The 24,663-nt window shown below is 44.1% G+C and overlaps 2 protein-coding genes across 2 annotated transcripts in view; both read left to right on the top strand.

The window, feature by feature from the left end:
- LOC145712489 (uncharacterized) overlaps positions 1 to 8,586 on the top strand; it is a 17,429-nt gene extending 8,843 nt beyond the window's left edge. The window contains exons 2-3 of the mRNA XM_081790446.1: positions 6,058 to 6,178; positions 6,735 to 8,586. Of these exons, the coding sequence (XP_081646572.1) occupies positions 6,058 to 6,178; positions 6,735 to 6,909 (296 nt within the window). The 3' untranslated portion in view covers positions 6,910 to 8,586. The remainder of the gene's footprint in view (positions 1 to 6,057; positions 6,179 to 6,734) is intronic.
- Positions 8,587 to 9,391: 805 nt separating this feature from the next.
- CUZD1 (CUB and zona pellucida like domains 1) lies at positions 9,392 to 24,430 on the top strand. The gene is made up of 9 exons (XM_078434926.2): positions 9,392 to 10,729; positions 12,718 to 12,868; positions 14,753 to 14,967; positions 16,859 to 17,009; positions 17,540 to 17,757; positions 18,454 to 18,626; positions 19,677 to 20,068; positions 20,856 to 21,124; positions 22,830 to 24,430. Exons 1-9 carry the CDS (start codon positions 10,648 to 10,650, stop codon positions 23,003 to 23,005), a joined length of 1,827 nt encoding a protein of 608 aa, XP_078291052.2. The 5' UTR covers positions 9,392 to 10,647; the 3' UTR covers positions 23,006 to 24,430.
- The last annotated feature ends 233 nt before the right edge of the window (positions 24,431 to 24,663 follow it).

The raw sequence follows: 24,663 nt of genomic DNA on the forward strand, positions 1-24,663 counted from the left end.
AGCCCAATACGGGGCTCGATCTCATGAAAGTGGGGTCATGACTTGAGCCAAAATCAAGAGTTGGACGCCCAATTGATTGAGCCACCCAGGAGCCCCTAACATATTTTGAACAATAAATGAAGTAATAATGCTCATGGTTTTCTGTTTCGTCCGAATTTATTGCTCTGTCTGAATTTAGAGGTTTAGATCAGGCAAGTTGCTATCAGATTGACAAAATTCATATTTGGGTCATTGCCCATGAAATGTGTCAGCACCTAGTGGACTCTTGATATTGGGGATCCTGAGTTTCTGCCCGGTGAAACATACCTTGATACAAGGCAAATTTTCAATGTACAGACTCCTCAAACGGCAACCAAGTAACCACAGGAATAAAAGGAAACCAAGAAATGAAGTGGTCATCTCTGTAGGGAAGGTCTACATAACTTGTCTATTTAATCATGACTAAGCTCATTCGAGAACATGTCCCTCAGAATAGTTGCTGCTTCGATGGAGGGCATAGAAAAGAAGCTTGGAAAAAAACATTTTTGTAAGATAAAAAGTAGAAAAACACCCCACAGTTAATTCAACTCCAGAGTATTGGGTTCAGTGAGAGTGAACATAGTAGGTTCCTGTACTCAAGACAAATGTCTGTTCAGAGTTAAAACAGGAACTGGAAATCCTTACAACAAATGAAACTCAAATTAAAATTTTTATGTTTATTATTTATTTTTGAGAGACAGAGCATGAGCAGGGGAGGGGCAGACACAGAATCCAAGCAGGCTCCAGGCTCTGAGTGGTCAGCACAGAGCCTGATGTGGGGCTCGAACTCATGAGCTATGAGCTCATGACCTAAACTGAAGTCGGACGCTTAACTGACTGAGCCACCTAGCGCCCCTGGAATTCAAATTTTTAGAGAGGTACAAGCACGTGTCATGGATACAGAGGAAAACGAGCAATTAACATGGGAGACAGATGGGAAGCAGTGAAGAATTTACCCAGGATGTTGCATTGAGTAAAGCCCTGCAGGGTTAGTATTACGGCAGATAGAGGAGGAAAGAGACTGGGAGAGCCATCTAGTCAAGGCTCAGTGGCATGAAAATGCATGGCATATGGGGAAATGCAGTGGGAGATGAAGCTAGAGAGATAGACTATGTGGAAAGGTGGACAGGGCCCCATCTAAGATGACACGTGAAGTGCCTGGGACACAAGATTTAAGGAGGCATTCACTTTCAGAGGCAGACAAGTGCAGGATTGGCACAGTGACTATGGCCATTAAGTAGAGGATTGATTTCACCATCTCCCATACAGGCATTGTCAACAATAGCTAAACAGAGCACAAATGTCCGTTGACTGATGAAAAGATAAAGAAGATATGGTGTGTGTAAAGAATGAAATCTTGCTATTTGCAGCAATGTGGCTGGAGCTAGAATGTGAAATAAGTCAACCAGAGAAAAACAAATAACATGATTTAGCTTGTGGAATTTAAGAAACAAAACAGATGAACGTGTGGTTGGGGAGAAGAAAGGGAAACAAACTACAAGAGACTCCTGATAATAGAGAACAAACAGGGTTGATGGAGGGAGGTGGGTGAGAGATAGACTAGATGGGTGATGGGTATTAAAGAGGGCACTTGTGATGAGCACTGGGTGTTGTGTGTAAGTGATGAGTCACTGAATTCTACTTCTGAAACCAATATTGTACTGTATGTTAACTAAAATATAAAAATAAAAACAACAAAACCCCAAATCTTCCATACGAGGGACTTCTGCTTCTGGGAAGATGGAGTAGGTGTACTTTTATGCTTTCTACCAAGTGTGACTAAAAATCCTGGACGTTATGTATAAAACAAACACAAGGCCTTGACAGGTGGAGAGAAGAAAACAGACAAGTTAGGAAACTTGAAATCCAAGGAACATGGTGGTGAGCTCTCTGGGTTTTGTTACTGCCTCATATTTCCAGACTTGGAGATGAAGAAGCAGCAACCTGGAAACACCAATAGGTGCAGACAAAAACAAACACAAAAAACAAAAAAATACAAAAACAAACAACAAGCCAACAAACCAAAAAAGCAAAACACTGTTGTCTCTAGCCAAAGGACCAAAAAAAAAAAAAAAAAGGAGGGGAGGAGCCTGACAAGACAGGGAGCCTGTATTCCAGCCAAATATCCCAGAAAAAAACTGTGGCTCACCCGCAGCCCCCCTCCCCAGTAAAGACTTAACCTAGACTTTCACTCTCACCAGGCTATAAAGTATTGTCCCAGATCACCCCTTTTTGCCAGACTAGTGTCAGAGAACACTGGGTGATAACACCCCCATCGGTGGAGATCTTGGGAAGTGTGAACTTTTCGTTTTGACCCAGTGATAATGAGGCACCATTCCGCTTAATTGCTGGGGTAGTATCAGAGAAGGCTTACTGGAAATTCAGGACTTTCACCTCCTGAATAAGACCACCTCCACTGCGGTATCAGTGGAGACCAAAACATGAGGGAATTTTTCTGTGGTCTTCACAGATCTAGTTGATCTCCTTGAGGTAAAATTCATGAAAGTGGCTCCCCTCCCAGATGAAACTTGGGACCCCAAGAATTTGTTTCTTCCATGCTGGTCCTCATTCAGCCTCCAGCAATTTGTCAATTACCATTTAAAAATTCCTATCAGTTGCTGACTCTAGCAGTGGCTTCTGCTTCTGAGAAGCTGTGATTCTCTATATTCACCAGTCTCTTCAGTTTTGGGGTGTCTATTTGCCCTGTGACTTCAATTCACTGGTTGACCTAGGAAGACATTATGATTATCAATTGTTCAGCTTTTTTCTTATTTTGAGGATGGCAACTCCCAAGCTTTTTACATGTTGTGGTGGAACAGGAATTTCTGCGTTGATTTTTATTCATCCTTTTTTTTTCTGTTCCTCAGACTGGATATTCTCAATTGACCTATCTTTGAGTTCACTGATTATTTCTTCTGCCTGCTCAGATCTGCTGTTAAGCTTTTCTCATGAATTTTTCTCAGTTACACTTTCCAACTCCGAAATTTCTGTTTGACTCTTTACTAATTTCTCTCTTTGTTGATACTCTCCATCACAGTCATTATTCTCATACTTTAGTTCTTTAGACATGGATTCCTTTGAAAATATTTAAAATAGTTGATTTAAAACCTGTGTCTAGTAGGGCCAATGTCTGGGCTTCCTAGGGAAAGTTTTTTATTAATTACTTTACTTTTATCAGCCATACTTTTGTTTTTTCTTTCCTTCCTTCCTCCCTCCCTTCCTTCCTTCCTTTTTCTTTCTTTTCTCTATCTCTCTCTTTTTTTTTTTTTTTTTTTTTTTTTTTTTTTTTTTTGCATGTCTTGTAATCTCAATGAAAACTAGACATTTAAAATAATATAACATGGCAGCTCTGGAAATCTGATTCTCCCTGCCATCCAGAGTTTGTTTTTGTTTGGTGACTTCTCAACAAATTCTATAAAATCTGTAATCTTTGTTGTAGGTGGACACTGAAGTCTCTGTTGATTAGCTTAGTGATCAGCTAATGATTGGACAAAGATTACCTTAAATGCCTGGAACCAATTAAATCCACTAGTCTTTCATGAGGGACTCTGTGTGCATTGGGGCATGCCTTTGACAATCAGCCAAGCAATTGAAAACTCTGCCATAGCCTTCACTTTTTGCTTGGAAAAAGCCTCAAGGTCAGTGAGAGGTGAATGCTTAGCGCCATCTCATGTCTTTCTTGAGTATGCTCACAGCCTTAGACATGCACACAACCCTACACCTGTGCATGGCTTAGAGTCCCAGGAATATATCAGAGCTTTTCAAAACTCCTGTGGACATCTAATTTACCAACTTTTCCTTTAAGCTGTTTGGCTACTCTGTGATTTGCCCCAAATGTTATCCACTACCTCAGGCAGCCAGGAAGTTAAAACTATTGTCTGTAATTGTTTTTGCCAAAATCCCCTTAGAAGAAGACTTTTTGCATTGGGTGAACTCTTAAGTTATGTCAAATACAGACAGATAGCTTTGCAGGTGAGGATTTTCAGGTAACCAGCACACAGGTCAAATAATGACAATTCTTTGGGAATAAGGCTTTGATAGAGCTTTGCCTCTATTTTCCCTTTGGTGGCTGCATTGGAGCCTGGGCCATTATTTTCAAGGTTGCCATGGAGCTGGAGAGTGAAGGATGGAACAATGTGATAAACCTTGCTGTTTATACTAAGATTCAGTTCTTCTTAAATAAATGTTTCCTGAGCTGCACCAAGCTTTTAATTTTCAGAGTCTGAAAAAGTCAGTTTTTCTGCTAGATTCCTCATTGCTTTTAGAGAGGAAAGAATTTTCAGAGGTCTTATGCCACTGTTTTTGTTGATAACTCCCCTGCTGTTTGTGATTCCACCCAGGGTTTGGACAAAGCAACAAGGAATAACCCTTCATAGTTAAAATAGTTTCCTCATTTAATTGAACGAGCTTTGTTAGGTGTGAGTACTTCAAAATAATAGAATCCTGATTTATAACAGGCATCCTATTCAAATTACTTTTTGAAATCTTTTTGCCTTAGCCAAGAAGTATAATGTCCCAAAGTCTGTTAACCTATATCTGAGTCCTGTAGAATGACTACAACTATATATTATTCTATTGTGTTGCCACAACATAAAGTCTACCCAGTCTTCTATAATTGAACTTTTAAATATATGAGTATTTTTAGATATTGGACTCTCCACACTACCACACTACTGTCATTTTACTTTATTGAAATCCCAGATTTGCTTTTAATTAATGGTCAAGCCCTAAAAGGTTCTCTGAGGGAAGAAAACTTAAAAAGGTGAGACTGAGAGTAAATTATTTAGAATAGGATTTGGACATTCGTCTTGCTGTTGGTCCTAACATATATCTGAACGTGGAATGGAATTCAGAACTCTGTGAAAGGGCGTTGGTGTCTGAAGTGTTGATGTCACACAGCCCAAGTATGGCCTGACAGGCATAGAAGTTGGAGCTGGACATTAGCTGTGCATTCTGCCAGCTCTCGTGGAGACTATGCATCTGAAAATAAGCTCTTCAAACTTCATATCTTAATTACTCCTAACAGGGATAATTAGAACTTTCTTTCTCAAATTAAAAGTTTGAGAAATTCCTGATAAGATGTACTGTTCCCTAAAGTTTATATTAATTGTAATTTTGTTTTACTGCCGGCATTCATCGAGCATGGAAGAGTTAGAAAATAGTAAGTATGGGGGCGCCTGGGTGGCTCAGTCGGTTAAGCATCCAACTTCGGCTCAGGTCATGATCTCTCGGTCTGTGAGTTTGAGCCCCGTGTCGGGGGCTCTGTGCTGACAGCTCAGAGCCTGGAGCCTGCTTTGGATTCTGTGTCCCCGCCTCTCTCTGCCACTCCCCCACTCATGCTCTCATTCTGTCTCTCAAAAGTAAATAAATGTTTAAAAAAATTTTTTTTAAAGAAAAAAATAGTAAGTATGTTTTGGCAGTTGGATTGTTTATTCTTCAGTCCTTCTTCACTTTCCCCCAGTTTCAGGGAATAAGGTTAAAAAAATTGCATATTCCAGAAAAACTGGATTTCCTGGGAGGATTTAGAAGGAAAAATGGCCGTTGTCAGTGGGAGAATAGAAAACTGTTTTCCTGAAACATGTATCACTTACAAAATGGATTTGTATATGATCAGCATTGTTGAACATAACCTTTTTAAAAAGTCATCCCCTTAATCGTTCCCATAGATTTTTTAGCTTGCTATCGAGTGAGGACTTAATTCTGAATCTGAAAATGAATGTATCTCAGGAAATCCAGGTATTTGGGACTAAAACCATTTGTATAGCTGCGCATTACTTCCTGTGAAAGGAAGAATGGGACTCTTCCACGTTCTTCTTTCTTTCTGGATTTTGTATTTCAGTCTCCTCTCATTCAAACATACACCCTTTCCCCCTCTCTGGGCCAGCGTAGGGTCCTAGGCTTTCTGGGAAGACTCATTTTGCATAAGGATCCGTGGTTTGGGTTTCATTCTTTTTCCACTAGAGGAAGCTGCTGAGGTCACTAGGTGGGTGTGTGGGGAGGGAGGCCACATTCACTGCTTGCCTTCGCTTCTCTGCCTAGATAAGTCTACTAAAGTCAACACAATAATTATGTTCAGCATTGCTGGCGGTATCCTGGTGGCCATGCTTGTGCTGATGGCTGTTGTCATCTGTCTTTACTACAAAGTAGCCAACGCATTGAAGTGAGTGATGTGTGTAAGAGTGAAAAATACCCCCTCAAATAGGATACCTGGGGCTCTCTGCTTGAGCAAGGTCATTCCTTGCCCTGTGGCCCCACCCTGGGTGAGGCCAGGAAGGGCAAGTGGGTTGGAAAAGGCAAAGGCAGGTGAGTGTAGAACCTTGGTTTTTTTCCCCTTCTGGCTTAGGGCTGTGAGCTCATAAGTAGAATGTTCTCGGCTGGGTGGCTGGGTGCTGCTTTGCTTCACCTACCCTCACTGAGTTGACCCTCTTCCCAATCACGCTCTGCACTTGATGGGCCTGTAGTGATCCGCTGGGTGATCCACGATTGTAGTTTGCTCTCCTTTATTTGCTGCAACCTGATTTTACATTTCTAACAATCCTAGGAGAGGAGGGGGTTAGATAGGAACTTGGGACAGGGCCAGAGAACTCTAGTTTGGGGCTGGTGTCATGTATTTAATTGGCTCCAGCCCTAAACTTCCCAGGTACCCCTGATAATTGTGACAAATGGATGCAGAAGAAAAATTCTAATCCTATACTTTGCGTATGTCTTTTCTTAAGATGTTCAAAGGCACCTCTTTGTTTGGCCTTAAAAAATTCACCCCTGGACAAGGTCGCGGCCGCAGCCATCACTGCTGGGTCTTATCCCAACCTCCAATGCTGTGACGAATGTAGCTTGTATGCCGACTTTGATTCCCTGCCACCATGCTTCTGTGACGTAAACGAGGGACTCTGACTTGGGTGGGCACAAAAATCTTCATGCGCAATCTTTCTTTCTTAGTAGAATGTTTTATTATTCAAGTCAAGTTTTATAATGTTTACATTATGTGTTATGTAACATATTTATGTACTTTTGAATAAATGCAATATTGAAAATAATTCTTTGCCTCTGGTGTTTGTTGTTGTTTGTTATAAATGCACTTAGGGACCCCTGGGTGGCTCAGTTGGTTAAGGTCCAACTTCAGCTCAGGTCATGATCTCACACTTCCTGAGTTTGAGCCCCGCATCCAGCTCTGTGCTGACAGCTCAGAGCCTGGAGCCTGCTTCGGATTCTGTGTCTTTCTCTCCCTCTGCCCTCCCCTGCTTGTGCTATCTCTCAAAAGTAAATAAACATTAAAAAAAAGTAATAAATGCACTTAAATTTGTGTACTAGCCACTTGGTGACTTGGGGCAACTATCTTGTAGTATTATATTGCAATATAAAGAGAGTTATCTCCAATGCCAGAAGAAAAATATATATTGATCTTAGAGCGTTTCCAGTTTCCGACTCAGAAATTCCCAGCTGGAGGAGCTCATTTGGCTCTTCTCCTCCCGAGAGTTTCACCCACTCTCATCTAGCTCCTCTCCTGCACAGTTCTGTCACACTGTCCTGAAGGAGGACACCTGTCATCTTGGAGAGAGTGGGAACAAAGCGATGGGACATGTCTGGGTTTAAGTTAGCTTATCTGTGTAATGATGGGGTGGAGCCCAATGGCATCTAAAAGACATTTCAGAAAACCCGAGATTCTCCCTCTGGCATTCTCCAAGCAAATCTTCAGAAGCAGATTCCCTCCCTTCTGGATCCCTTTAACAACGGAGTCTTGCTAATTCAGCTGCCAGTGCCTGTAACTGCTGACCGGAACCCCCAGCTGAGTTGGAGAGGCCAGGATTCTCTTGGTCTCAGCAGTAGGACATACTCTTCTCCACTCCTGTTCATCAGCTCCCCTCTGTTCCTGCTCTTTCCCCTGTCTGGACCCCTTTTTACTCACAGACTGTCCTTCTGAAACTACATTTTGTACTTGTTAACAAAACCCTGGCTTTGTGAGCAGAGCACTCTCTCCAGAGGGCTTGGCTGATGAGGCCATTTCAGCACTCCAGTGGTGGAGAGATTTGCCAGAAGGGACGTGGGAGCTGAGGCTGCTCTCACAGAGCAGCTGTTTGGAATGGCCACGAAAATCCCTGCAGGCTCCAGGATGAGTTTCAGGAGGCAAATTCAAGGCTGCATCTTCCCTGCATCTTGCCCTGAGACTTCCCATCTGGAAATGACCTGTCCCTCTTGAGTTCCTGAAGCACTTTCTCTGCCTCTGTCTGGCGTCTCCTGTTCAGGCCTGGTGTTCGGTGTTCACTTGCACTTCGATTTTCTCGTCGCTGGCAAGCTCCTGAGCCCATCCCATTTCCCTCTCAACCTCACCCAACGGGCAGCACAGTGCCCAGAACCCTGGAGGCCCTGTGCAAGCATGTTCTGTACAGGAATTCCTTGGGAATACATCTGAAGTTCAGGCATCTCAGGGTCCACGAAGGAGGCAGGATGGGGCAAGGGCTCCTGGGACACCCGTCTGGTAGGCAGTAGGGACAGAGCGTACCCTGTGGGCTTCAGAGCTAGATACACTTGGTTCAAATCCAACTCTGCCTTTCAATAGCCATGGGCCATTGGGGAAGTTTCTTAACCTCTCTGAGCCTCGGTTTCCGTGATGTAAATTGAGGGCTTGCAGAGGTGATAGTGAGGGTTAAGCAAAATAAGGTATACCAACCCCACAGGCCCTGGGATCCTGGGATCTCATGGTGAATTGCCAGTGGCCTGAACTGCTTGTCTCCTGATTGCTGACCCAGGGCTCCTTCCCCTCTGTCAGCCCCCTCCCGGAAGAGTGACCATGGAGCTCTCACACCCAGTGGTGCTGGTTCAGGGAGCTAGGAGATCATGTCCATAGGAGACAGGGGGATGGTGTTAGTAAGAAAGTAGGGGTAGGAGTGGAGATCTGTGCACAGCTGAGGGTAAGGGGTCCTTAGTGATCAGAAGGGTACCTACCCTATACTGATGCCCCTGCTCTCACATCAGGATATCCAGTCCCTACCTGGTACGTGGCTGGCCCCAGAAGTCTCCGAGCTGACAGGAACTGAGTGGGGCTGTGCCAGGGACCTTGGTGAGTGTCCAAGCTCCTTACTGAGCACAACTTGGTAATGTCACAGGTGCTGGCCTTGCTGCTGTGGCACTGGTATGAAGCCAGATGCCTGGTCCAGGGGTCTAACTAGGAATGGAACCCCTGGGTCACAGTCTAGTACTGTGCCCTGCCCAGGAACCCCAGTGTCCTAGAGCCAAGCAAGGGTCTCTGGGCTGTAGGACAGTGAGAACAACATGGAAAGTTGAGGGCACCTGGGAAGGGTTTCAAGCTATAAGTTCAGTCTGTATCCACAATTACCTCCACAGAGCTGCTGGTCATCGTTTTCCTGCTCAAAAAAGTTTCATCTGAACTTAGAATAAAATCCAAATGCCTCATCTGACCTACACATCCTTCATTATTGGACCATTACCTGCCTCACCTTAACTTACATTCTACTCCCCTCCCCTTTGCTCACCTCAGCCACACTGGCTTGCCTTCCCTTATTATGTAGACATGCCCAACTGATTCCCGCCCCGGGGCCTTTGCACTTGCCCATTGTTTTGCCTAAAATGCATCCCTTAAGCCCATATGACACATAAATGCCTCTGTCTTTCTGTGTTTGCTCACCTTTCATCTTTCTCAATTGCACCCCAATATCGCATCCTCCCTGCACTCTATCCCATCACCCTGTTTCATTACGTTCATAGTACCTCTCACTATTTGTAATTACTTTGTTTGTTGTCTGTCTCCTCCACTAGAGAATAAGTTCCATGAGGGCAGGGACTGTGTTTCTCACGTTCAATTATGAATCCCCAGGCCCTAGAGCAGTAGCCAACAAATAATTGTTGAATAAATGAATGAATGAAAACAGGGAAGACCCATATACAAGCTCCTTGTGAGCACAACTTCCTGATGTCACAGGCGCTGGCCTTGCCACTGCAGCACCCATCTCACCTTGGACGACAGGATTCCTTTCTGTCATTTGTAAAACAGTGCCAAGGGGACTTTAATTCACCTGCTTCAGCCTCTCTGGACATAACGGTTTGAGTTCCTGAAGCCAAACCTGCACCTGTACTTTCTTTTTGCTCCCCACCCTGTACCAGCTCTTCCTCTCCCTCTGTGTCAGCACCCTGGCAGCCGTCAGAGTGACCTAGCTGGACCCACACTTTGCCCAGGTGCCACCCACCTCCCCCAGCTGATCCTTTGACTTCAATTGGAGGAGAAGAGCGGTGAAGTCTTACGATATCAGCAGTGCTACCTGCTTCGTGATCTGAACAAATAACAGGGCGAAGGCTCAACTCTAACTCGGTGCCATGATGAATTACTCAGTGCCTGCTGCGTGCCGGGGGCTGGAGATCCCCTGCGAGGAAGTTTTTAGCTGGGAACTTTCTGTAAGCTTTCCAGGAATGAGCCGGAGAGGGAACACTCAAGCTGGGGATTGCTGATAATACACCAGTCACACAGCTGCTCCATTCCCACATAAATTTAGTCCTTGGCTGGTCACACTGACACATTTCCCTGAAGGTGGCCAGAGGGCTCATGAAGCCAGCCGGTTATGAAACACCGAGAAGTATAAAAGCCTGCTAGCCCTCTGGGCTGTTTTTCCCCTGACCAAGATGGAGGCTGTGAGCAGGCTTGTCCCCTTGGCCCTTTTCATCGTGCCGTGTTTGGCAGAGTTCAACTGGACCAAGTCTGAAGGTAAGAAACTTGAACCAGTTCTTTTTTTCCCTAACAAAATAGGGAGACTTCCTTCCAAGAGGCCTCTGCCCAAAGTTTTGAAGTTTTAATTACCTGCTAATGACCGTATTACAGAGAACACTTATTCGTACGCTCTTTGATGTGATTTCGAATTGGTACTAAGTTTTTTTTCAAGCCCACGTGACAATATACGTAAAAATATTTTTTGAAAAATCACAAAGAATTTTACCAGGTAATTTTACTAGTGAGAAGTAAATACCTCGGAAATAATTATAAAAGTGCACACACACACAAAAAAATACACACGGCGCATTTACCCAATTGTAAAAAGCAATGTGAATGTCCCTCATTCCTTGTGTAAGTTGCAGATCCACACAAAGGTACGTATTTCGGCAGTTTCGTACAAGTAAGACTGAGCTGGAAGAAAGGTGCCCAGGATCTACCTTAAGAGAGAGAGAAAAAAAAACTACCTGAAATTTGTGTAATGTGATGTTATGTTTAAAATACATACACTTGAGCATTTTTAAAGATTAGGAAGTAGGAAAGGAAAGGTTCTGAAGTATTTACAAGAAGTTTTTAATGGTCATTTTTTTCCTGGATGGGTGGGATTATACACTTTTTTTCTTGGCTTTCTGATGTTTTTTTACTAATAAACATAATAGTAGTTATTGTTGGGGAAAAAGAAATAAGAGACTACTGTTATAAGGACATAGCTCATCAGTCGTAGATAAAAAGAAAATGAGAAGCTTTTGGGAACCCTTAGTTGGGTTCCATTCTGAAGTATTTGATTTTTTTATTCACATTCTGTTAGAGTTGCCGCTGCAGCTCCTCCCCTCCTTCCTCCTCTTCCTTCTCTTTAGTAACAGCTTTATTAGGGTATAAGCCACATACCATAAAATCCACTCTTCTAAAATGTAAAATTTACCGGTTTTCAGTGTAGGCACAGAATTGTGCCACCATGACTACTTTCTAATTTGAGAACATTTTCATCACCTCAGAAAGAAACTCTGCACCCATTGGCTGTTTTTTCCAGTGCTCTCAGCCCAAGACAACCACCAGTCTACTTTCTGTCTCTATAATAGATTTCCCCAATCTGGACATTTCCTATCAATGAAACCCTACAATATATGTGATCTTTCACTCAGCTTAAAATATACGAGGTTCATCCACGCTGTACCATGGGCCAGCGCTTCATCCTTTTTATTGCTGAGTGATCCTGCATAGTATGGATGGACCAGATTTTATTTGTTCATCATTTGATGGACATTTGAGTTGTTTCCCCTTGTTGGTTATTTTGGCTAGTGCGGCTGTAAGCATTAGTGTACGTATGTGTTCATTCCTTTTGGAGACATGCCTAGGAGTGGAAATGTTGCGTTATGGGAACTCCCTGTTTCATCTTTTGAGGACTTGTTGGACCGTTTTCCCAGCAGCCGTCCCATTAGCTTTGCAGAGGGTTCCAATTTTTCCATATCCTTGTCAAATTCTCGTTTTCTGTTTTCGACTCTAGTTTTGTTTCACATTCTAAACAGTGTGAAATGGTATCTCACTGTGGTTTTCATTTGCATTTTCCCCAATGACTAATGATGTTGAGGATCTCTTCATGTGCTTATTGGCCTTTATGTCTTCTTTGGAGAAATATCTATTTTGGTCCTTTGTCTTTTATCGGGTTGTCTTTTAATGATTGAGTTGTAGGAGTTCTTTGTATATTGTAGATATAAAGCCTATTTTTAAAACCATCTTTCTGCATGCCCTAATATATTCTTTATTTTTTATGCACCACTTATAGAGGAATCATAAGTATTTTCTCCCCAAGGACTCTAAGAGGGGGAAATCAGTTGCTGGTGGCTTACTTTGGAATGAGTTAAATACCACTCACAATCGCCCGCATGCTTGTATGGATAGTACATGTGGGAGGTAGATTCCCAACCCCTCGAGGAGAAGGGCGGGGGCTGCTGACTTTTCTCAGTGCCAACTGTGGTCTCTACCAGGCAAATCTAGCTGCCGGGCCACCGTGGGAGGCACCAGCCAATCGGATGCCCATAGAGCCCTAATCCTGCAACTCAATCCCAATGAGGACTGCACCTGGACACTAGAAAAACCAGAAAACAAAAGCATCAGAATTATTTTTTCCCACTTCCAGTAAGTAGAGGCTTTGCTTTCTAATGAGGGTGGTTGAACTCTGGCCATACCAAGGAGTCTGTGTCGAAAAAAAATCAGCTGCTCCTAGAGGTAGTGGTAACTCCCATGACCATGGTGATGGTCGTAATGGCTGACGACTAGTCACTGACTGATGACTGGGCCCCTGGCTGTGGTCACAGAGGTCCTGTGAGGTCAGTATGAGTATCCCAGGCCCTCAATCCCAGGGAGATTGAAAACTTGTCTCAGGTCACATAGTAAGTGGAATGACCATAGTTAGTATCCAGCTAGTCTAGTTCCAGGTTCCAGGTCCTAAGACACTAAACTCATGGTTTCAAAGTATGCATTATAATCAGCGGGGGAGCTTCCAGAAAGTCAGATTCCCAGGCTGCACCTCATATAAATCGGGGGAGGGGGAGGGGCAGGCAACCAGGCAGCAGTGTTTTTTTTTATTTTAAATTTTGTATTTTGAAATAAATATACACCCACAAGCGTTTTCTATAAGTGCCCAGGTTATGGCAGTGCGAGGCCAAGCTGAGGACGGGGCGCTGCCCTACCAGACTCTCTCAGGGCTTCGTGAGAACTTCCCCAGTTAATCAGTCCTCTCAACAGCCCTCTGGGGTGGATGCGATCTAATCCCCACTCGGCGGGTAAGAAATCCCAGAGAAGTCACTTCACGTGCCCAGGGTCACGGACCGATACAGGCAGCAGAGGGACCGGATCCCGGCACCCTTGCCCCAGCGCCCCTACGCTCCCCCTCTGCCCGTGGTTCTAAACCGGAGAGTCTCAGAAGCGCGGGAGGGTTTTGCAAAAGCGCGGCTGTGGGACCCTGGGCCCAGATTCTGACCCGGACGGGGGTGGCCGGGGCCCGAGAACGTGCACGGGTAACGACTTCCCAGGTGCTGCTGGTGCGGTCAAGGTGCCACACTTTGAGACTCGTGGCCCTTCGCCAGGGAAGTTGGCATTCACTTCTGTCTGGCCCTGAAGGCAATAAAAAAGAAGGGGCGCTTCCGTATTTCCCAGAATTCAAGGGCTATTAATGAAGAATCACATACAGTATCCCTGATGTGTCGAGAAAGAGAGGACGGCAGCGGGGCAAGAGCGAGGGAGGGGAGACGGACATTGCCCGTCTTAGACACTTCTGTGTGCCGGGCCTGTGCCGGTGCTCCCTGTTCAGATGATTATAAACCTCCCACAGGATGAGACGAAGGCTGTGATATCCCCGTTTGCAGAAGGGAGAGTGAGGTGAAATCCTGAATAGCTCAGCCAAAGTTACGCAGCAGGGAAGGGGCTACGGTGGAAGAATTCAGGTTTGTCTACCCTCGCGGTGTTCCCTCTAAGCCATCTTGCAACTGTGTCAGGATTCGGGGGCCATCCGGAGAGACCCTGTCAGCATGGGCAGAGGACAATGAATCATCCGGGTCTGCCCTGTCCAGTGCAGGGCACGGACCGTCCTTACGGATGAAGACCGGGGGATGTGAGGGAAGGAAGGGGCGTCCCTTACCGTGAGCGAGGTGGCCGTGGAGGAAGAGTCGCTTCCCGTTTCTACAGCCTTGGGTTCCAAATGTCAAAGGGGATGTATTCTAAATAAGAAGATCCCACCCCACGGTTCACACCGGGGCACGAGGAGCAGGAGAGATGGAGACGGGAAGGGAAGGAGTCCTGGACCCGAGTCCCACCTCCCCCCTGACTGTACAGGATCACGGGGAAAGCAGTTGTGTTTCCTGAGGCCTTTATAGACTGATGGTGTGCGGGTTGATGTTGGGGGGCGGGGGAAGGAGGCCGGTCCCGGTATGCAAACCGCCATGCCGAGGTGAATGACTGACTCCACGCCGAACCCCCTGGCCTGGTGGTTCGTCTCCAACCACCCATGTGTCCTGTTCACAGGCTGGATCCCAGTGGAGGGTGTAAAAATGAAAACATTAAAGTTTTTGATGGAAACTCTACCAAGGGGTCTGTGCTCGGGAAAGTCTGCAGTAAACATGACTACGTTCCTGTTTTTGAGTCATCATCCGATACGTTAACGGTTCAAATAGTCACCGATTCTGTAAGAATGCAAAGAACTGTCTTCATCTTCTACTACTACTTCTCACCCGGCACCTGTAAGTAAGGACACGTATACGTCCTCTGCACCTGCGAGCACAGAAGGTCACACACTCTCCTGCGTGGGTTGTTGTAACCTTGAGTCTGAGTCTGTGCCCTGAGAGCTCGCTGTGTGCGAGAGCAGCGGTTCTCTAACCTGTGTGCGGAAGAATCACCTGGAGAGCTTGTGAAATCAGATTCTGATTCACTGGTTCTGGCATGGAGCCCATGACTTTGCCTTTCTAACCAGCTCCCACGCGAGGCAGATGGATGGGGCTGATCAGACGGCTACGTATTGAGGTGTACGGTGTGACAGACCGAAGCAGACTCTCCAGGTTCAGCTGTTTTAAAAAAAATTTTTTAATGTTTATTTATTTTTGAGAGAGAGAGAGAGACAGAGTGCGAGTGGGGGAGGGGCAGAGAGGAGGAGGCACAGAATCTGAAGCAGGCTCCAGGCTCTGAGCTGTCAGCACAGAGCCCGACGCGGGGCTCGAACCCACAAACCGAGTGATCATGATCTGAGCCAAAGTCGGATGGTCAACCGACTGAGCCACCCAGGGGCTCCCAGCCTGTTTTATAATAACCTGAGATCCTTTGAAATGCCTGTTCAGGGACTGCTCCTCCCTCTGGTCTGAACACAACATCTTTGGAGCTATAGAATCTACATGTTTAACACGTCTTCCAGGTGATTCTTTTTTAAAATTTTTTAATAAAAAAATATATTTATTTATTTTTGAGAGAGTGCATGAGTGAGCAGGGGAGGAGCAGAGAAAAAGGGAGAGACAAAATCCCAAGCAGGCTCAATGTGGTCAGTGCAGAGCCCTACGTGGGGCCCGAACTCACAAATCGTGAGATCATGACCTAAGCTGAAATCAAGAGTCCGATGCTTCACCAACTGAGCCACCTGGGTGCCCCTTCCAGGTAATTCTTGATAAAGAAGGTCATCCAGGGAGCACATGCTGAGAATCTCTTATCTCACATCTGAATCTAAGACTGTCAGGCAGTCTGAGGCTACAAATACATGGTTCTGCATTCACAGCACCCAGATTCCGCTGCAACCCAAAGCAGAATGCCAAGAAACTCTGCAAGTGGGTTCAGGAGCAAAGCTCCACTCTGGTTTGCTCTCCGAGGCCCAGAGTTGAGTAGGTCACCCTCCTCGTAAACTGCTGAATCCTTGGTGTGGGCGGATCTCCAGAGTGGAGCAGTCAGGGCTCTCCGAAGCCAGACCCGGGCCACCTTTTCGGGCCTTACCTCTGGCCACTACCTGACCTGCATCCTCGGCTTCAGCCGGCTTACACCATTTTGCACCCCCCTAAAAGGAGCCTTCGGTGTTGGCTGTCTGCGTTTCACTTGTCCGGCTGCTTGCTTACTTACCGCGGAGGGGAGGGGAGGGACCGAGGGTGTCTTCACGAAGGCTGCATCCGAGCTGAGCTGTGAACCACAGTGTAGGGTAGGGAGAGGCGGGAAGCAGGGGAGGAGGGCTCCCGTCTGCTGGCACCAACAGTCTGAGGAGCCACGGGAGAGAAGGACAGTGGGGAACAGTAGGTCAGGCGGAGGTGGCTGATGAGGCTGGAAAGCTAGGCTGGGGCCAAGTGAGGAAGAGCCTCAGATGTTAGTCCTAAGAGTGTGACATCATTTTCCGTGGCTAAGACCTTAGTGGAGGGTCTCCAAAGCTGGGACAGATCTTACAGTGTCACTCTGCCCTGCACCAGTGGCCAGAAAATCCAGTGATAAAGAAAGATGAAAATCTCAGTCTGCTGCCAATTCAAAAGAGGGCAATAGAATAAAATTCGGGGGGTCTGGGTGGGGATTGCTTATTGAGCTCAACGCACAGCACAGAAACTAAATGAAGTCTCTCAATGAAGTCTCTCCCGTGATTTATACTCTTGGTCACCCTCACATCCCTTTCAGCTATTCCAAACTGTGGTGGTTACTTGGATGCCTCCGAAGGATCCTTTACCAGCCCCAATTACCCAAATCCACATCCTGCACTGGCTTATTGCGTGTGGCACATACAAGTGGAGAAAGGTTACAAGATAAAATTACACTTCAAAGACATTTTGTAAGTACTGTGGTCCATTTCTCCTGTTGGAGAAAGGCAGCGAGCCCCCCCTGGCAAATGGGGAGCCTGGGGAAGGGAAAAGATCATGTGGACCCCCTCCTAGATGAGCATTATTCAAAGAATGGGTGTATAAAGAAAATACCAGTAAGCGTCTGACTTCAGCTCAGGTCATGATCTCATGGTTTGTGGTTTCAAGCCCCGCGTCGGGCTCTGTGCTGACAGCTCAGAGCCTGGAGCCTGCTTCAGATTCTGTGTCTCCCTCTCCCTCTGCCCCTCCCCACTCGTGCTCTGTCTCTTGGTCTCAAAAATAAATAAAACATTAAAGACAATTAAAAAAAAAGAAAGCACCAATATTATTGCATTGAAGTAAATGGACTCTTTTTCTGAAGATTCTGAGGTCACACCAGGGATGGGCAAAGCCCCAGGTTTGTCATCATAAGCCTGAGATCCCACCGTAAGGAAAACTCTTGAATCGCTTAGGACTGAGACTGTTGAGAATTGAATTTTCACCAGAGGCCCTACTTCTCTAGCATAGAAGTGGACGAATACTGCAGATTTGACTTCATTGCCGTTTATGATGGCTCCTCCACCACCTCTGGCCTGCTTGGACAAGTGTGTGGCTACGTGAAGCCCACCTTTGAATCCTCGTCGGACTCGCTGACCGTTGTGCTATCTACAGATTACGCCAACTCCTACCGAGGCTTCACTGCTTCCTACACTTCAGTTTACGCGGGAAACGTCAACACTAGTAAGTCATACCCCTTAGCTGTTTTGAGCTCTCTGAGGACGGTGCCCGTAGAAACTGCCCTTTAATTCTTAGCCTACCCGTGGCTCCCCTGCTTGCAAGCCTGTCGTACATACTTTGGAACATCTTCGTGATCGGAAGCTGGAGGATCAGTTCTGTGCATTGCCTCGTACAAGAGGAAGGGAATGATTTTATTAACTTGAGAAAGATTTCTGTAGAAAATAGCGACTGTTTTCCTTATTGCCTTCTGTAAAGGCACAATTAAAAATAATAGAGTCACAGATTCAAGTTGCAAAAAAGGTCACGGTGAACGTCATAAAAGGTGGGTCAACTACTCTGCTGTCTCAGGCTTCTGATTATGGTTTAGAGCAAAATGGCTTTGAGTTTTTATTTTTTAATTTAATTAATTAATTTATTTATTCATTCATTTATTCATTCATTCATTCATTTTATTTTATTCTATTTTTTATATGTAATTTATTGTCAAACTGGTTTCCATACAACACCCAGTGCTCATCCCAACAGGTGCCCTCCTCAATGCCTATCACCCACTTTCCCCTCTCCCCGGCTTTGAGTTTTTTTATATACTTCTGTGCGCATAGCTTTTCAAGATCCAAAGTTCAAGGTCGACATAAACATAATCATCCCTGTTTTGTTTTTGTTTTTGTTTTTGTTTTTGTTTTTGTTTTTTCTGAACAGCATCCTTAACTTGCTCCTCAGACAAGATGAGAGTTATCATTAGTAAATCCTACCTGGGATTATTAAAATATAGCGAGAATAACTTACAACTAAATGACCCAACTTGCAGACCAAAGATATCAAATGTGGTGGAATTTTCTATTCCTCTGGATGGATGCGGTACAGTCAAAAAGGTAAAGCGAGACACTGAGCTGGCTTTTGTCACACGCCAGAGATGTGTTAGATAACGCCGCGGTACTTGCTGGTGACTTTAACGAACAACTCCCAAGCCTTAGCAGCTTCATGTGTGGTAAGCTTGTGGGGACATATAAGTGCATTCGCTCATTTACACACCAAAGCCAAATGACCACATTCATTATCAGGGTAACTGGAGGGTGGTTATCTTTTCCAAAAGGTGAAGAACTCTGACGACTCACTGCAGAAAGTTCGAACATCTAGATACTGCAGGTGTAAGAGTCTACCAATAATACCTGTACAGAAAATGTCTACATCTCATATTCAGCAAACACCTAGCTGTATTTTTATGATCTTCTTCTTTTCCTCTGTAAAGAGAGAAGATAAAAATATTATGCTTTGTTTTAAACATGAAGGACATAAGTTTCGTTCTACCTTTTCTAGAACTTGAAGATCTCAAACATTTGCAACCTGTAGGTCCCTTTAGGATGTATTCCCTAAACTTTTCACTCAGGTCATGAAACAACGATGTCATTGAAAGGAATGGGAGCTACTCGGGGAATCAATAAGGATGGAAGTAAATCGTTATTTTTTGCTCCACGTGAACACCTGGACGATTATCTGCGCATCCCTGGGGAAAGCCGTCCGGGGAAACCCTACTGCAGGACTTCTGTCCGCATACACTTGGGAAACCGCCCAGGGAGCCGCACTAACTTAATGCTACTTACGAAAGGCAATACATTATAGGGTCTCGAGTCTTTCTAGGGCTGGAAATTTGTGTTCAAAATTGTTTTTAACGTAAAAAGTTCTGTCTAATTCCGTATTCTGGTCTTTCTAAGCCAAGCTCTGTCTCTCGTCTCACGTGTTTTCTTCCTACCCAGCATGTTTCTTAAAGAAAGCACAGTTGAGCCTTATGGTATTCCAACATGCAAGCTGCTGACTTGCAATTTAAGATGATTGTTTGCCTACCCACACATGCCATGCATATCTATGTTCTAAAATATTATTGGACTTAAAATACAACATTTGAATTCCATCTTGGTCTGCAGGTAGAAGATCATTCAATTACTTACACCAACATAATCACTCTCATTCCGTCCTCCGCATCGGAAGTGATCACCCGCCAGAAGCATCTCCAGATTGTTCTGAAGTGTGAAATGGAACGTAATTCTACTGTGGAGATGATGTACATAACAGAAGATGACATAATACAAAATCAAAATGTGCTGGGCAAATATAACACAAGCATGGCTCTTTTTGAATCCAATTCATTTGAAAAGCCTCTGCTGGAGTCCCCATATTATGTGGATTTGAACCAAACTCTTTTTGTTCAAGTCAGTGTCCACACCTCGGATCCAGATTTGGTGGTGTTTCTTGATACCTGTATTGCCTCTCCCACGTCTTACTTTGCATCCCCAACCTATGACCTCATCAGGAGTGGGTATGTACTGATGGGTGATACGCTTTTCTGAGGATTAATAATGACTCGAATGAAGTAGTATTTTTTGTGTCTGGTTGTACAATTCCTGTATGCCTGCTGTATAATTGTTTGCCATACTGCTGCCATGGAGTTTAGTAAATTTAATTGTTTTACAAAATACAGTTAGTGTATACTAGTGACAAATACTTTAAGTTAGAGCATTTCTACAGCCACAGCCCATATTCACTAGAATTTTAAGTATGTTTCCCAAATATTTGCCGGTAGAAACAAATATATTTTTTGTCAAGAGGCTTTGTGGTTTTGTTTTTGCTTCCCCCCCCACCCCCCCATGTTGATTATTTTCAACAAAACACCAAAGGATTATTTCATTTGTTCCAGATTTAGAACACAGACATAATGCAATTAGTAAAGTATATGCGGCATTCTCTTAAAAAAAAAAAAAAAAGGGAAGTTTTCCTCTTTTTCTGTAAGCTGATGGACTTTATATCAACCCTATTGGCACGTTCAAAGCAAGTGTGTAGAGTAAGACATTTGAGTTCTAATATATCTGAATTGGTTTTCTAATTAATTCACATAGACTAGGAATTTTATTGCTGGAGGGAACTTTATCTTACCCAGGAATCAGATCTATAGCCTTAGCTCACTATGGTCTGAGCTAAAGACATTGTCTTTCTAGAGCAATTTTTGGACCCACAAATTAGTTCAAACAAAACTCTGTATCATTTCTTTTCAATATCAAAAAGACTGAACTGTAAATTTTCTAAATGTGCCATAAATTCTGTTCCAGATGTAGTCGAGATGAGACTTGTGAGGTGTATCCGTTTTCTGGACACCATGGAAGATTCCAATTTAATGCCTTTAAATTCTTGAGAAATCTGGGCTCCGTGTATCTACAGTGTAAGATTTTGATATGTGACAGTAGTGACCATCAGTCTCGCTGCAACCAAGGCTGTGTCTCTAGAAGGAAACGAGACATTTCTTCATACAAATGGAAGGCGGATTCTGTCATAGGACCTATTCGTCTGAAAAGGGGTCAAAGTGCAAGTGGAAATTCAGGTAAAGAACAAGCTATTTCCTGATCTAAGAACACCTCATGGTTCATTAAATTCTGCTCAATTGTGTTCCTGCTTAAGTATGCACAGTAAGAGATTTATGATATCAGCAGCTAAGTCCTAATAAACACACAAGATTAATTTTTCTTTCTATTAGTTGAAAAAATGTAAACCAGGTACATTTTAAACATATTATGCACTGATAATGTACCATGATCCCTGTGGCTTTTGAGTATAAATATAACTTCCCCACTTCTAAAACCAACACTTTCTCTTAGCTTCCTGACTCCTTGTTATAGGCAGCATGGCAGATAATAGAATCAAAGCAATGTGTTTTAACTCCTATCTGAGAAAATCCGATGAACCTGCATCCCACACAACCACCTTTTTGGGAAAAAAAAGCAATTTTTTTCTAAGAGAAAATACTCTATTTTTAAGATGGACCTACTTCTTTTTTTTTAATGTTTATTTTATTTTTGAGAGAGAGAGAAAGTGAGAGAGAGCAGGTGCACATTCGTGAGCACGGAGTCGGGGGTGGGCAGAGAGAGGGAGACAGAGGATCCGAAGCTCGATGCTTGAAGTCACGAACTGTGAGATCGTGAGCTGAGCAGAAGTCTGATGCTTAAGCGCTTACCTGACTGAGCCACCCAGGTCCCCCCAGCCCTGCTTCTTTTTAAAGGATTGAAACATGACCCCTGCCAGGTCACAGGAGAATGAGGTGGTGGTGGCCACTCATGGACAAGCCACAACTAAATGGCTTTGGACGGACCACAGTTAAATAAAAACTCCTTATGAGTTTATCTCATGTGAAAATTATCCTGGCATAAAAGAATCTTGTGACCTCTATGTTAATTGTTATTTGAATGGACTATGAAGGAGTAGGATTCTAGTTTGTAGCAAAACATTTCTAAGATATACGCAAAAGAACACAAAAATTAAATCCAGTAACTTTATAAACACATTCACTAAAGATGATGCATCTGTGGATATTAGTCTGAAATTAGTTGAAAATCTGTGAATGAAAGTTACAGAAATATCATCCATATTAGAAAGTACCCTTTTCTAGGGAACCTGGGTGGCTCAGTCGGTTAAGTGTTCTACTCTCGGTTTCGGCTCAGGTCATGATCTCACGGTTTCATGAGTTTGAACCCCCAGTTGGGCTCTGTGCTGACAGTGTGGAGCCTGCTTGGGATTCTCTCTCTCTCTCTCTCTCTCTCTCTCTCTCTCTCTCCCCCCTGCCCCTCCCTCTCTCTGTCCCTCCCCTGCTCAGGCTGTCTCTGTCTCTCTCAAAATAAATAAATAAAAACTTTTAAAAAAGTACCCTTTTCCTGTTTCAAGAGGAGAAACCAGTTGTTTCTCTATCGATCACATATATTTTGACAACTATGGGAAATAGTGAGAATCCATAAGTGGACCTGCGCTTCTGTTTGACTGAGATGCTTGATTGACACAAGTTTTTCACTTTATGTCAAGGAAACAAATTAACTATTTAAACAAACGAATGTAAGGGCATCTTGTCCTTTCTAAACAGAAACATAAAGTGATTGAAATATTTGCTCACTGTCGCTGTATGTTGTGTTGGCATTATATACCATGCATTAATTGGTGCATAAGATTCATATTTGCGAGGAGGTACACAATTCATGAACATTTTGTAATGCCAAGTAATACTTTTCTTTAAATGATGTTTATCTTGTTTCCAATTACAGGATTTCAGTATCAAATACATGGAGAAGAAACTCAGAATCAACCTTTCAACAGTCTGCAACTATTTTTATTCATGGCCCTTGCTCTGAATGTAGTGATTGTGGCTACGATCACAGTAAGGCATTTTGTGAAGCAGAGAACAGACTACAAGTACCAGAAGCTGCAGAATATTAACTAACGGGTTCAGCCTTAAGTGAGACACGTTTCTCCTGAACACCAAAGGAAATGCTACCCATTATGAATAAATTAGGGAGAGTCTCGTAAGAGTGATGCACAGGTCTTGCTGTCATTGTGGTCAGAGTGTGCTGCCTTGCAGGGTGGTTGAAATGAGCGAACATTATGTAAGTTAGGTCTCATGATAAAGACCTGAAGCCACCAAAATATTAAATGAATTGAAAGCATCCTTTTTCACAAAGCACTTTCAGTAAATAATTAGGTGAAAGGAAAAAAAAAAAAAGACGTAAGTCTTCAGCATTAGATGTATTTATTTTCTAGATGCAAATGTGTTACCTTTTGAAACATATACGAACGTTATAATTTCTGAAACGAAGTGTGACAAAGAGAATGACCATCTTTTTTATTCATACGCCTCACTATTTTAATGCGGAGTCTCAGCATCTTACAACTTAAACACATCTCAGAAAAGGGCTTTGGAAAGAAGACCCTGATTATCATAGGCGAGACTTCTGTGTAGTTTCCAGGTTAATGAATTGAAACAACAGTTCTCCCATTTCCCATCAAACACCAAAGCCAAACATACCTGTAGCAAGGCGGAGTCAGTTCTGACTTAATACGTTCCTCTCTGCTGTGGCTGAACAAATATTAAAGACCTCAGTGTGAACTGACTTTACACGTACCGAACATCATATTGAATTCTTTGTCTTAGATGCACATTACAACTCTACCTCATCACTCAGTACCACCGTGGTTTGGGTTCTGATCTACATCTAAAGAGGCAACCACATTTCTGAATGCCCAAAGACTTTCCTCCCGTACACATGTATCGGGTACACAGTAATGCCCGGGGAATATACCACGAGTAAGACGCCATCTCTGTTCTCACCGAACAAGTTTTTAGGAGCCTGCTGGGTTTCCAGATCCAAATCGAAATGCAGCTTCCCCATTTTCTCTTTGATATGTCCACGTGGATCTTCTAAGCACTTCCCCCAAGTGGCCATGTGGTTGGGTGCCCTCCGCATTCCATCAGTATTGACAACCCGGAGCTACTGCAGAAGTTCTCTTCCAACCTAATGTGAAAACACTCAGAACGTAATCAGAACGGGCAAATCGAATTCAGAAAAACAGAACTTACAACCTGTCTGGGTGCTGGCCCGTCCACCATCTTTCTGTCAGGAACCGATTGATTTTATGCTGGTGGCCAGGCCTGGGGGCTTCTCAGGGGCACACCAGGCACATAGTGTAAGACTAAGACAATTGTCAAATGCTGTGACTCAGTAGACACTGTAAAATTGTATTACCATGCATCAAAAAACCTTTTGCAGAGCTATTGAGCTATACCAAGGCATTATAGGTATAAAATAATATATATCAGCAAGTGTTTTTCTTCAGGGGAAACTGCAGTAAAGTAATTAAGGGTCCTCGATCTGGAGTTGGTGGCCTGGGTGTTAGCTCTTCCTCTTACCTGGTGGGTTACCTTCGCCGGGTTCACCTTCAGCCTTGATCTTCACAATTTAAAACAGAGAGGGTAAAACTGCCCCCCCCCACCCCCCACCCCGGAGTGTTGCAAGGATTAAACGAGAAAATGAGTTGCAGTCAGGGGCTGTCTGTGTTCCACGTGCCACCAGTGGTGATTACCCGTGGCCGGCCCCCCAAGTC

Source organism: Panthera onca, chromosome D2 (genome assembly GCF_046562875.1).
Source record: "Panthera onca isolate mPanOnc1 chromosome D2, mPanOnc1 haplotype 2, whole genome shotgun sequence".
NCBI classification, from domain to species: domain Eukaryota; kingdom Metazoa; phylum Chordata; class Mammalia; order Carnivora; family Felidae; genus Panthera; species Panthera onca.

What these genes read in the sequence shown, in the direction of transcription:
- CUZD1 (XM_078434926.2), top strand. Translation starts at nt 10,648, where the DNA reads ATGGAGGCTGTGAGCAGGCTTGTCCCCTTGGCCCTTTTCATCGTGCCG. An exon ending in CAACTGGACCAAGTCTGAAG is followed by an intron (nt 10,730 to 12,717) that starts GTAAGAAACTTG and finishes GGTCTCTACCAG; the next exon opens with GCAAATCTAGCTGCCGGGCC. An exon ending in AAGTGCAAGTGGAAATTCAG is followed by an intron (nt 21,125 to 22,829) that starts GTAAAGAACAAG and finishes TTCCAATTACAG; the next exon opens with GATTTCAGTATCAAATACAT.